Genomic DNA, 13,660 nt, shown 5'->3' with positions numbered 1-13,660 from the left:
ATTAAAGTTTCTAGATACAGAATCAATGCAACAAAATAATCATATTCTTATACCAGCAATGAGCTGCTAGAACATGGCATTTCTTTTAAATACTATTTTCAGTAACATTTTAAGATACGAAAGGCCCAGGGACACCTGGGTGGCTCAGTCGGTTAAGAGTCTGCCTTCAGCTCAGGTCATGATCCCAGGGTCCTGGGATGGAGTCCCACATCAAGCTCCTTGCTCAGCAGGGAGCGTGCTTCCCCGCTGCTTGTGCTCTTTCTCTCTCTTTCTCTGACATAAGAAATAAGTAAAATCTCTTAAAAAAATATGAAAGGCCTAGGGGGGAAAATCTGTCAAAGGGTGGGGAAGATGTCTAGAGATAAACTTATAAAACTCTGAGAGGCACCAAAGAAGATATAAATAAATGAAGAGATAGACGCTATCATGCATTGAATGATTTAATATCCTGAAGACGTCAATTCTCCCCCAAACCATTAACACATCTAATGGGATACCAACCAAATCCTATCAACCTGATAAAGTGATTCTAAAATTTATGTATAGAAGTTCAACATACAAACACAGCCAAGACACTCTTGAGGAACAAAGTGGGAAGACTTGATTTCCAAGATATGAAGGCGTATTATTATAAAACCATATCAATTAGGATAACACAGCCTTGGTGCAGGGAGAGAAAAATAGGCTATTGAAACAGAATAAACACATTTACTGTCAGGTATATCACTGCAGATCAGTGAGGAAGGGCAGAATTCTAATAAACAGTGTTGGGGAAACTGATACCCACATAAAGGAAACTAATCTTGACCTATACTTCACAGCATACACCTAAAGGTAAAAGGCTAAACTGTAAAGCTTTGGAAGATAAATTGGACAACATCTTCATGACCCCAGGATAGGGAAGGATTTCTTAAGGCACAAAAAGCATGAACTAATGGAAAAGATTTATAACGTTGACCATCTTAAAATTAGGAACTTCTGTTTATCTAAAAAGAAGATAAGGAAAGTGAAAAGATAATATTTGTGTGTTCTGTGTTCAGGAAATCAGGAGGAGCAGATTTGGCTGAGACTGGAGTACATGGAAAGATAAGGCTGGGAAGATAGGCAGGAGCTGAGCCAGGAACATACCAGGCTTCCACTGAGGAGGCAAGAGCGGGAATCACTCTGACGTTACGGACTTCTTTTCATCTTCCCTAAATCGGGGTGCGTTAGTGACTACGTGGGGAAAATTCTGAGGAAGATTCATATCTTCCTTGCCTCCCCTTCAGGATCATACTTAAAGTCAATGGTCATTCTTCCTGCTGCAGGGTCACTTCCGTTTGCTGCCCCCCACCCAAAGCCGAGCCCCTTTCTTACCTCTCCCACCTACTGAATTCACACTCTGTCCTGGCACTTTGTATAAAAGTAACCTCATTTATCCTTATGGGACGGTCTGATAGTTACAAAAGTATGTTTCAGGTGAACAGGTCCGATCACTGTTCTCTGCCTCTGTTTCCTCATCTATGAGGTGTGAATAATGGCTGTTTCTTTATAAGTTTCATAGGGCACTAGTGAGAATAAAACACATGTATTCTGCTTGCTTAATACAGGGCCCAGTACATGTGTAAGTTCTCGATGTGTGGTTACTAGTCCGCATCGTAAGCAGGAGGTGATCTCTGAAGGGACCACACTCCGTTGTTATCTGAGTTGGGTCTGGTTGGTTAAACTGTTAGCTACTCTCCAGTAGCTAACAGGGGAAGGAGAGCGCTGGTCTTCTGAAGTCCCGCTGGGCACACCGCCAGTCCCTGGCTCAGCTCAGCCTCTCCTCGCCCACTGGGGCTGCACCGGCACTGGCCCCTGCCCAGCTTCCTGTCTCCCTTATCTTCTCTTGGCATGTGCTCTCTAGAGTGGGAAATGCTACTACTGGCTTCCTTCACTTCCCTCTGCTCAACAGGACCTTCATTCTTTAGATCTCAGTCAAATTGCAGCTGCTGGCCCTATGCCCACTATGCTCTGTGATCTTCTATCCCTCGTCCACCCAGGCCCCATGTAGCACAGGCTCTGGCTCCAATCACAACCTGTCTTTTCTCTTTCCCGTCCCAGCCCTGAGTTTAGAAGGGGACATGAGGATGCCCCTCAAGCTGTCCCCACTCACCACCTTCCCCACCCCAATATTCTCTTCATACTCCCTGTACCCAACCCATACCCCTTTGTTTTTGAGTTCAAATCCCTGCTCTGTACTTTCATGGTGTGTGACCTTGGGCAAGTTACTTAGCCTCTCTGGGCTTGAGTTCTCTCATCAGCAACATGGAGACATTGAGCCTGGTGCTATCCTCCCCAGAGAAAATGAGAAAGGCCTAGGACACAGTATGAATTTGGGGCATATTTTATATTATATATAACATCAATATTCAGGAGTGTTGGAAGTATGTGTTCAAAAATGTATTGCTGGAGAGTGATGCCCCAAAACTTTTGAGACACTATGTAGTGGCTAAATTCACAAACTTTGGCATCAGAGAAACAAGGGTTCAAATTATAGTTTTTGCTGTGTGACCTTAGGTAAGTCACTTACCCTCTCAGAGCCTCCGTTTATTAGGAAAACGGTGATGTTAATGAAACCACCTCGAAAGACTGGCACACAGATAAAATGAGATTATTTGTGTATAGAGCTTAACACTGCTCCTGGCCCACTATAAATGTTAGCTATAATAATAATTGTTATCTCTGTTATTTGATTTTTGGGGCACTGGTGTGTGAGGAGGACGCTTGGGAAGTAGCCATTGCTGTTGTCATCTCTGTCTATGACAGATCTTAGCTTGGTGGGAAAGGCCCATCTGGGATTAGCTCTGCGGATGCAGGTGTGGATCACTTTAACCCCAGGGATATAGGTCCTACCTGCACAGATCAGGCTGACAGCACCCAATTCTAAACTGGTCCAATCATATACTTTATTACCCTCCATCCCAAGGTGGCTTTCAGGTCCTCAAGGGAGGAAAAAAAGGCAAAGTAAAAATATGCACAAACTCACTAGGAATCAGATGAAGCACAGCGAAACCAAAATGTAGTGCCATTTTATACCCATCTGACAATGCCAAGGGCTGGCACGGATTTGGAGTGAGGGAAATCTCGTGTGCTGTTGGGAATGTAAATTGGCCCAAACATTTTGCAAAACATTTTGGCAATTTTTAGTAAAGCTGAAGATGAATATACCTATGACTCAGCAATTCTCCTCCCATGTTTGCACCTACAAGAACTCTCCCACGTACGCACAAGAAAACACATACAAGAAAGTCATACCAGCACTTTGCATAAGCAAAAAAAAAAATCTGGTGGGGGGAGGGACTTTTAACAGAAGAATGAATAAATAAATTGTGGTATATTCATAAGATGGCATTATAAAGCTGGGGAAATTAATGGACCTACATATAATAATATGGATCAATCTTATTAATATGTTAGGTGAAAAAAGTAAGTTGCAGAGGAATACACGCACTTCAATATTATTTATACAAAGCTCAGAATATGCAAACCATCATTACATATTGCTTAAGGATATATGCATATATAGTAGAGAATCCAGAAATGAGGAAATGAGAAATAGTAAATTCTTTTTTTTTTTTTTTTTTTTTTAAGATTTAACTTATTGGGCGCCTTGGTGGCTCAGTGGGTTAAGCCTCTGCCTTCAGCTCAGGTCATAATCTCAGGGTCCTGAGATAGAGTCCATATCAGGCTCTCTGCTCAGCAGGGAGCCTACTCCCCCTCCCCCCCACCTGCCTTTCTGCCTACTTGTGATCTCTCTCTGTCAAATAAATAAATAAAATCTTTAAAAAAAAAAGATTTAACTTATTTATTTGAGAGAAAGAGCATGAGTAGGGGGTAGGGGGAGAAGCAGACCCCCAGGATCATGACCTGAGCCAAAGGCAGACGCTTAACCAACTGAGCCATCCAGGAGCCCAGAGAAATGGTGAATTCTGATTAGTGGTAGCTTTGGTGACAGGGCAGGGGGGAGAAAGTCATGGTCAGGGAGTTTAAGGGTCTTCAATTATATTGGTAATATTTTATTTCTTCCCCTGGGTAGTGAGGACAAGTAGGTTTGTAATAAAATTCTTCAGCCATGAAAAAAATTCTTCAAATATGGAATATTTCATAATCATATTTTATAAAAGCCAAAACAGTGTTAACTGGCAGTGATTTAAGACCGTCCATTCTTCCTAAGTACCAGTCCAGGAAAACAAGGCCCCCATTTGCCTCCTGACTAGACCATTTTGGCAAGCTGGAAAAACACTTGATTATTTCTTTTCTTTTTTTAAGATTATTTATTTATTTATTTGACAGAGATCACAAGTAGGCAGAGAGCCAGGCAGAGAAAGAGGGGGAAGCAGGCTCCCTGCTGAGCAGAAAGCCCAACGCTGGGCTTGATCCCAGGACCCGGGGGCTCGATCCCAGGACTCTGGGATAAGAACCTGAGCCAAAGGCAGAGGCTTTAACCCACTGAGCCACCCAGGCGCCCCAACACTTGGTTATTTCTAAGCTTACCTACAATGACTGAGGAGTGGGCACAGACACTCTTGCTTATATTCAGTTCAGAGAATTGGAGGCTGGTATGTGTTCAGGGTTTGCCCTGAAACCATTAGGACATCAACTCTCCCTCCAAGGAACAGTATATAAAATAAGGAAGTTAAAACCCCCACTTCAGCCCTTTATCTAATCCCGTTTCCCAGAGCTAATCTCTCTTGACATCCCGCACCTGGTATTCTTCCTACAGATACAGGTGTATTACTCAGACAGAAGTATCATTCTGAACTAAAACTAGATGGAATTATCCTGTACATATAATTTCACACTCCCCTTTCTCACTTATCAATGTCTCATGTCAGTACGTCAGCTCACGTGATCTGCCACCTTCTTCCCCCATAGTTTATTACTTAAACTTTTATTGTTAATTCCACACAAGATATATCATCTCATGTTAGGGACAAACTTTTCAAACAATATAGATAGAGTGATAAAACCCTTCACAAAATAGATGGAAAAGGCCTTCCACAAGACTGCTGCCCTGAGGGCTGCCTGGGTGGCTCAGTGGGTTAAGCCTCTGCCTTCAGCTCAGGTCATGATCTCAGGGTCCTGGGATCAAGTCCCACATCGGGCTCTCTGCTAGGCAGGGAGCCTGCTTCCTCCTCTCTCTCTCTCTCTACTTGTGATCCCTCTCTGTCAAATAAATAAAATCTTCAAAAAAAAAAAGACTGCCGCCCCGACACACACACACATTCCACACACGCATGTGCCCACACACGTGCCCACACACATTCATATGCACAGACACACACACACGTGCTTACACACATACACACCCCATACACATATACATACACATCCGTATACCTTTAACCTCGGGATCCTCCCTGATAATAAATCACTGGAGATAAATCACTGTTATATTTGATGCACATCCTTCCAGATTCCTTCCATAAAGAAATAGGTTGTTTAGTGTGTGGCAGATACATACATGGTTCTAAACCTGATGTCCTGCAACTTACTCTTTGAGATTTATGCATATCTTCACTGTCTCAGTCAGCGATCACTGAGTCACTATCTCAATCACCTGTTAGCTGATAGTGATTATGGATTGTAGTATTTATTATGTGCTCCCTTCCAAGCAAGGGAGCAAACAAGACGGACAACCTCTTAGGGGCTCACATTCTGGTGGGACATTCAGACATGAAACATGTAAATGAGTAAGTAATATAATTTCAGGTAGTATTAAGTAATATAGAAATAGAGTGGAGATTAGGCAGGGGAGGTGTTTTTTTTTTTTAACTACTACATAGTATTCCATAGGTAATTCTATAGGATTAATAAGGTAATTCTATAGGATTACCATAGTTGGGTGGAGTGTCTTCCAAATTTTTCCACTTGCTTCCTGGAGTAAGAAATACATTTTAAACTGCCACTCAAAATCCATCACGGAAACATACATGCACAAAACTGGAACGGGCATGTGTACAACTGAACAACTATTTCATAAAATAATGCTTACTCTGACCCAGAAGGAGGCACTGAAAATTTGTATTCTGTTCCAGTTCATAAAAACAAACAAAAAACTGCTGCTAGTCATCATCTGCTAAACTGTTTTCATCATCCAGGAGTAGACTGTGACCTGTTTGAAAAATACTGCTTTAAGTGACCCATCCCCTAATGAGATTTAGATTGTTCATAATTCTCTCCTATTACAAAGAGCACTGCAGTGAGCTGTTTTATACTCATTTTGTAACTATGTATTTCTGAGAGCAAGATCCTTGATTGTGTAATTACTATAATCCTGATAAAACGTAGCCAGCATGCTGGAAAACTGAACTCTAATCCCAATCGGTTACCAGCATGACATATAAACTTCCATTGGGCAAGTCCCTGCACCTCTTGGGGCCTCAGTTTCCCCATCAATAACCTGCTGATCGCTACACCCTAGAGTGTGCTCCAAGTTGAAAGCAGATGCCCCACCCCCTGACTCAGCGAGGGCAGAACTTCTCTCTGAATCTGACTCCCCCTTTTCCGCTCCCTGTTTGGAAGAGGCCCAGGGAAAAGGGAAAAGGCAGGTCTGGGCAAGAGGGCTGATGCAGGGCGGGGCAAGGGAAGGGCAAGAGGGAGGCCGGCCCCCTAGTAGGAAATGAGACAGGGGAGGAATAACACTTTATAAGCCTGCCGCCTTCTTCCTCCTCCTATCCTCTGGCCACCTTCCAACCTCCTCCGTTCAGCCTCCTCCCCTTCCAGACAGTCCTCACTTCTTTTCCCTCTAGGCTGCAGCCAGCCAGAGCCCCCAGCCTGCCGGAGCCAGGAGCCCAGGTGGGGTAAGAACCTCAGCCCGAGGATGTTGACGACATTGCTGCCACTGCTGCGTCTACTGCTCCTGCCTGGCTGGGCCTTTTGTAGCCAGGATGCCTCAGATGGTGAGTCAGGGGCACATCTCCTTCCTCGGGATGGTTCTGGAGACTCTCAGCTTGTCTGGGGCACATGGGGAAGACGAGCGGAGCACTTCTCCCACAGTGCCTGTGCCTGCAGCCAGCCAGATCTCTCTATGGGGCAGGCAGGGTCCTGGGGACTGATTTGTGTCCCAAAGCCAAGGTGAGGAAGTACAGTTTGCCTGGGAAAGGGGGTGATGGAAGAGGCTGGAGGAACAGGACTGGAGAAACGGAAAGGGATGGGTAGAAAGGGTAAGGGGATTAGCCCGGGGGAGAGGGGGTGAGTCTGGAGAGGGAGTGCTGAGAGTAATGTGGATAGAGGTGAGTCCACGGAAGATGGGAAGAGACTCAGAGAAGAGATGAGAGATGGAAGGAATGGCAAGCTACTGGAGAGACTGGGGTTGAGAGAAGCAAGGCAGATAGGAGACTGGAGAAGGTGGAAGATGGGTGGCAGGAGGGAAAGTCTGGGGAAAGGGAAGCTGTGGTCCATGGGTGGACATACAGGGGTCAAGCTGCCTTAAGTGGCTCTTTAAGTGGAGAAAGGAGTTATTGCTCTGTATTGTGACTGCACAGGGACCTCCTCTCTCCTTTCCTACAATCTCCAGGCTATAGACTCCCCCTCCCCACCAACTCCTGTCTTAGAGAGGGAGTAAATCACCAGAATTCTACGAGCGTTCACTATTCTACGAGCGTTAATACACGCAGTGACGCATCTAACCCCCGCGATATCTCTATGGCGAGCAATATGATTATCTCCATTTTACAGCAGAGGAGACTGGGTGCAGGGCAGTTAAGAACCTGATCTAGGGTTACCCACACAGACCTACTTATTCATACCTGCAGACGCAGAGCACTTTTCATATGCAAATGTGGACGAGACACACACACCACACACCCACAGATTGACAACCCCAGACCCACCCCTCCTCATACATTCTCTGGACATCAACTCTGTGCCAGGCCCTTAATAGATGTAGAAGGCAGATAACCAAACACAATTCTATAGCCTAGTGGAGCCCAGTGTAGTCTGTATTTTCGGAGACAGTTACGTATTTGAAGACAGTTAAGTGAAATCTGAGATCATTGAAACAGACCCACTGTGTCTGGGAGGGTATGTAAGTATTTATTTATAGATTTTATTTATTTATTTGAGAGAGAGAGAGAGAGAAAGCACAAGCAGGGAAGGGACAGAGGGAGAGGGAGAAACAGATGGGAGCCTGATGTGGGGCTCAATCCCAGGACTATGAGATCATGACAAAAGCAAACGCTTAACCATCTAAGCCACCCAGGCGTCCCTGTGTCAGGGAGGGTAAAGAGGAGAGGCATTAGGAAAACTTTTACAAGGAGATGGCAACAGAGCTGGGTCTTTAGGCACGAAAAGAAGTTTGCCTGGAGGCAGAGCAACCTGGACATGCTATTCATGTCAGCCAGAAGGCAGCACGAGCAACTCCAAGTAGCTCACTGTATCTAAGGACAGGAAGAGGCCAGAGAAGCCAGTTGGGACCTGGTCTCCTGCAGCCTTGAATGCCAAGCAAAAGACTTTGGACTTCATTCTGTGGACAGACATCCCATGGGAAGACAGTATGGTTGAGTGGCTAAACGTGCCAGACTCACACTGCCTACATTCAGACCTTGGTTCTGCTGTACCATTTAGCCTGCTTCCCTTATGCACTGAGGTTAATAACAGCAGCCACTGCATTGAGCTAGTGGGAGGAAAGCACAGATAAGATAATGTGTGTAGGTACACTGTTTGGTTCATCATAAGTACTTAACAGCAATTATTACTATTATTGATAGGCGAATGTGTCACTGGAGCATTTTAAGTAGGAGAAGGGCATAATCTTATTTCTGGGCCAGATGGAGGTCAGATTGGAAGGAGTGAAACTGAACAATGAGGACGGGGGGATGAGGAAAGAAGTTACTACCCCAGTCCAGATGAGCACCTATGAGGCCTAAAGTAGGGCATTGGCGGGGGAGGCCGAGTACTGGAGAGGGAAGGGATTTTATTGTGGGTCAGCCTGTGCTGACCAACCGGAAATGGAGGTAGTTAGGGGTGAGATAGAGAAAGATCGGAGCAGCTCTTCCACTGACTGGATTACCCTGGGGCAAGTGGCTTCTGCTCTCCCCAGCCTCAGTTTCCTTATCTGTAAAACGGAGATAATAATCCCTGTCCTGCGCTCCGGACAGGGTTGTGGGAGGAAGGGTGAAAGCACACTTTAAAACTATAACTATGGGCAGCCAGGAAGGTGGGCGGCCGGCCTTTGGGTAGGGGGTTATTATCTCCAGCTTCACGCTGGCCCAAGAGCTGACGCGCGGACACCTACCTGCAGGCCTCCACATGCTCCAGATCTCCTACTTCCGTGACCCCTATCAAGTGTGGCACCGGGGCAACGCGTCGCTGGGGGGACTGACGACGCACGTGCTGGAAGGCCAGGGCACCAACGTCACGATCATCCAGCTGCAGCCCTTGGAGGCGCCCGAGAGCTGGGTGCACACAGAGGAACGCCTTAAGACATACCTGAGAGAGTTCCAAATGTTGGTGCAGCTGGTGCACGGGGAGCGGCACTTGACCTGTGAGTGGCGCTCGCTCGCGACTGGTGCAGCCTGGGCGGGGCCGGCGAAGGTGGGCCTTCCGGCTAGGAGGCGTGGCCTGTGGGAGGGACTTGGTGGGGGCGGGCCTTGGAGAAAGGGGAGGGGCGTAAGGAAGAGGCGGGGTTCCTGGAGGGGTCTCTGTGAGCGGGCTGCTCATGAAGAGCCCAGGTGTCAGGGCACCAGGGTACCTGCCTTTGCTGATTGCTGGGTGGGAGCTTGAGCCTGAAGAGGAGTCCTACTTGCGGACCCTCGGTCAGGCCCTCTTCTTGCTGGCATGACCTCGGGGTAGACCCTGTTGGGACGTCCTGTCCCTGATCCATCCTAAACCCCAAAAGTTCATGTTCCCCCTGGTGGCCATCCTCCCACACCTGACACCCTCTCCACACAGCTGTCTCACCCTGAATCCCTCATCCACAGTTCCTCTGACCTTTCGCTGCTTCCTGGGCTGTGAGCAGCCTCCTGAGGGCTCTCCAGCCCGTGTCTTCTTCGAAGTGACTATGAATGGGAGCTCCTTTGTGAGTTACCAGCCAGAGACGGCCTTATGGGTGGCAGGGCCCCAGGCAACGTCCAAGGTGGTCACCTTCACTGTGCATCAGCTCAACTTTTACAATCGTACTCGGTACGAACTGCAAGAATATCTGCGGGACCTCTGTGTGCAGTACATGCAGGAGTATGTCACTTTGAAAAACTCAAAAGGTAGGATGGGAAGGGGGGAAGGGCTGGGTATAGGGTGTGTTCCAGGCAAATGGGTGGACCTGAAGGATGGGTGCCTTGAGCAACAGGAGGCCCCCGGCTGGGGGTTTGGGACAGAGTATACCCAACTTCCATCACTTGGTGAATTAGCTCCTTCCTTTGGGGGTGGGAATCCCTTAGGGTGTGACTCAGAGCATGGACGAGAATGTTGGAGGTAGGTTCCTCAGGCTAACTCTGTGCGTGTTCTGCAGGGAGCCAAACAGGCCGCTCCTACACTTCGCTGGTCCTGGGCGTCCTGGTGGGCAGTTTCATCATCGCTGGTGTGGCCGTAGGCATCTTTCTGTGCACAGGTGGACGGCGGTGTTGATTACTCTCCAGCCCCCTCTGAGAAAGGGCTGGACTGATGTGGGCTGGCAAGGGAAGACCTCAGCTCACGACAAAACCAAACAGAGTCCCCCACCTGGGACATTACATCCCAGAAGGTTTGGAGTGGCTGCTCCTTCTCTCTGATCTGCCCACCCAGAGTCTGGGGGAGGGGAAGGGAAGGGAGGAAGCTAGGTAGACAGAGGTTTTGGTTTGCTGAGCACCTAAGAGCTTGCATGCTTTGCTGAATTGGTCTGAGAAGCGAATGCTTATCTATCTTTGTGGAAAACAGTTGATGGAGTTGGGTGGGGCTGGGGGATGTCTATGGCACATCCTTCAAGGACAGAATCACCTGAGGCATTCAAAACACCTAACAAATACAAGAAGTCCATCCACAACCAAAATAAACAACATTCGGTGCTTCTGGGCACATCAGACTTGGGAAGGGACGCTGGTATAATAGAGGTAGACAGAAATAACCATAGAAATGGTGAAAGTGTAAAATATAAGTAATATGGGAGCAAAGAGTTATTAATTACTTAATAATATTATTAATAAATTCCTTACTTATGTATACGACATTATTTTTTTCTCCCTCTACTTTGCAAAACTTGTGGGAAAGTAGCCTTACCTTTTGCTTCTACTTCCTCATCCTCTGTACACTCCCAAACCACTGCAAACTGACTTCCTTATAAACTGCTCTAAGATCATTAGTGACCTCTAATTGTAAATGCTTCATCCCACATGATATCTGTAACATTTTCCTTTGTGGACTAGAACCTTGACTTCTGAGATACCATACTTCTAATTTTTAGAAACTGTTCTGGCCACTCAGTCAATCCCTTTGCCTTTGTCATCTTACTCCATTTGCCTTGGGAATGTGGCTTCCTTAGAATTCCATTTTTTGGCTCTTTTTGTTCCCATTTGAACTGTACCCTTTGTGGATGACCTGCTATGGCTTCAAATGCCATCTACTTGCGGTGTTTTCCATGGAAAACAATATAATCTTGTCTTTAAAAGCCAGTGTTTTATCGTCAGACTTGAGTTTTACTACTTTGAGGAATTTAACTTCTTCAAGTCTCAGTTTCTTCATAAATAAAGAGTATAATAAAAATAACACCTGCCTTTACCTCATTGCGGCATTACAGTATGAAGTAAGAATATAGATATATGTCCCATAAAGAGACAGTCGGGAGAGATGAGGGAGGTTGCCTACCGTCTCCTTGCTTTGATTTTCAAAGCACCTTTGTATCAATGATCACATTCAATTCTCACAACCTCCCCTCAGAGTAAGGTCACAGAAAGCTGGAAACCACACGCCCACCTCAGACACTCCCAGAGGGTGGCCCCCAGAGTTACAACTCAACCTAGAGGTCCATAGTAACACCTCAAGCTGCCCCTGCCCACAGAATTTTCCCAAAGAAATTGCTTTGTCCTCAGTCCCTGGAGAAGAGCCAGAACTTGGGCAGCCACATCCCATAACAGGCAACCCTACTTCCATGAACACTGATTTGTCTAAGGGTGGGCACTGGATCCAAGGACAGCCACTCCAGGGTTTCTCAGACTTTGGTCATGTGTGACCCACCTTCATGATTTTGCTATAGCATCACACCCTGACTATTTATGTACTGTTTTCCTTTAAATTTATATACTTCTTAGGTATACATTTTCCCCAAATGTAAATTAAAATAAATGAAGTACTAAGTGCATTCAAAATTAAAAAAAAAAAAGAATATAGATATAAAGCACTCGCTGCTGACCTCCAGACCCCCCATTTACATTGATTCTTGAAATCATCTCTACCTTAATATTTTGCAGACATATCTGAGTCAACATGTTGTAAATTAAATTCCTTATCTTTCTCCCCAAACCTTTTCTCTCTTCTGTTGTTTGCTGTCAGTTAAACAGAATTACTATCAAATCATATCAGTGTAGAGATCTCAGTGTTAACCTTTATTTACTCCCTTTTCATCCCTACCTAGAAAATAGAGTATCTGTAGAATTTAATCCACTTTTTCCACTCTCTTGCTTTTTTTCCCCAAGATACGGACGGTCCCTCATGTCTTTCTCTGTGGCAGGCCGGGAGGTGTACCACTCAGTCCTACCTTCAGGGAAAGTCTAGCCATTTAGCTACAGGGCGTAGAGGCAGCAGATAGCAAGCCTCTAGCTGCTTCAGTTCCTTCCCTGTTGGCCTCACCTGCAGAGAACAGTCCTGCAGGAGGTCACGTTCCTCCTGGGGCTGTACTCATCTGGTGACTGAGCAAAGCAAAGATGCAAAGTTTCAGCCATTCTGGCCCACTGCAGGACAATTCTGATAAGCAGTATTAACTCCAGAGCTCCTTGCCAGGGGGGCTGGGTCTCTGTCATTGTCATATCTACACTGTAGTTTGACTTCTCCTCTTCAACCCTGCTTCCTTTCCCCAGTTAGTATCTTCTACCTCAACTGTCTCAGCATCTGCTTCCAGAAAACTCCAGCCTATGACTGATAATCTTTATTCTTTCTTTCTTCCTTCCTCCTTCCTTCCTTTCCTTCCTTCCCTCCCTTCCTTCCTTCCTCCTTCCTTCCTTCCTCTTTCTCTCTCCCTCCTTCTCTAGATTGAGAGATTTGCTCAATATTGTATGTGGACTATGGCAATAGCCTCCTTCTGACTACTCTCCTGTCCTCTAATTTCTCTGAATTCTTATCCATCTACATGGCAATAAACAAACAAACAAAGATCTCTCATGTCATCGTTGCTCTACTTTGTAAAGCAGAGTAATTATTGAGCTAAAATCAGAATCCTTAAAATGATATTCAAGGCCTTGTATAATCTGGCCTCATCCTGAGTTTCATATTTACATCCTACCACTCCTCTTCCCCACACTGTGCTTTAGGCTCTCGATTTTAAAAGTATATTTTTATTTTTATTTTTTATCTTTTTTAAGATTTTATTTATTTATTTGACAGAGAGAGATCACAAGCAGGCAGAGAGGCAGGCAGAGAGAGGGGAAGGGAAGCAGACTCCCCACTGAGCAGAAAACCTGATGCGGGGCTCAATCCTAGGACCCTGGGATCATGACCTGAGCTGAAGGCAGAG

General features: G+C 45.9%; 1 protein-coding gene across 1 annotated transcript; it reads left to right on the top strand.

The window, feature by feature from the left end:
• The first annotated feature begins 6,567 nt into the window (after positions 1–6,567).
• On the top strand, positions 6,568–11,157 carry PROCR (protein C receptor). Its single transcript, XM_032858811.1, has 4 exons — positions 6,568–6,923; positions 9,266–9,508; positions 9,945–10,223; positions 10,472–11,157. Exons 1-4 carry the CDS (start codon positions 6,845–6,847, stop codon positions 10,585–10,587), a joined length of 717 nt encoding a protein of 238 aa, XP_032714702.1. The 5' UTR covers positions 6,568–6,844; the 3' UTR covers positions 10,588–11,157.
• Positions 11,158–13,660: the final 2,503 nt, after the last annotated feature.

Source organism: Lontra canadensis, unplaced genomic scaffold (genome assembly GCF_010015895.1).
Source record: "Lontra canadensis isolate GAN:19392208 unplaced genomic scaffold, GSC_riverotter_1.0 scaffold16, whole genome shotgun sequence".
Lineage (NCBI taxonomy): Eukaryota > Metazoa > Chordata > Mammalia > Carnivora > Mustelidae > Lontra > Lontra canadensis.
The sequence above is the reverse complement of the archived record's forward strand: the minus strand, read 5'-3'. Positions and strand labels throughout refer to the sequence as shown.

Bases quoted from the DNA above. Each gene is read 5' to 3' on its own strand.
- PROCR (XM_032858811.1), top strand. From the start codon at position 6,845: ATGTTGACGACATTGCTGCCACTGCTGCGTCTACTGCTCCTGCCTGGC. The intron at 9,509-9,944 runs GTGAGTGGCGCT...CCTCATCCACAG, and splicing joins CGGGGAGCGGCACTTGACCT to TTCCTCTGACCTTTCGCTGC. The intron at 10,224-10,471 runs GTAGGATGGGAA...CGTGTTCTGCAG, and splicing joins CACTTTGAAAAACTCAAAAG to GGAGCCAAACAGGCCGCTCC.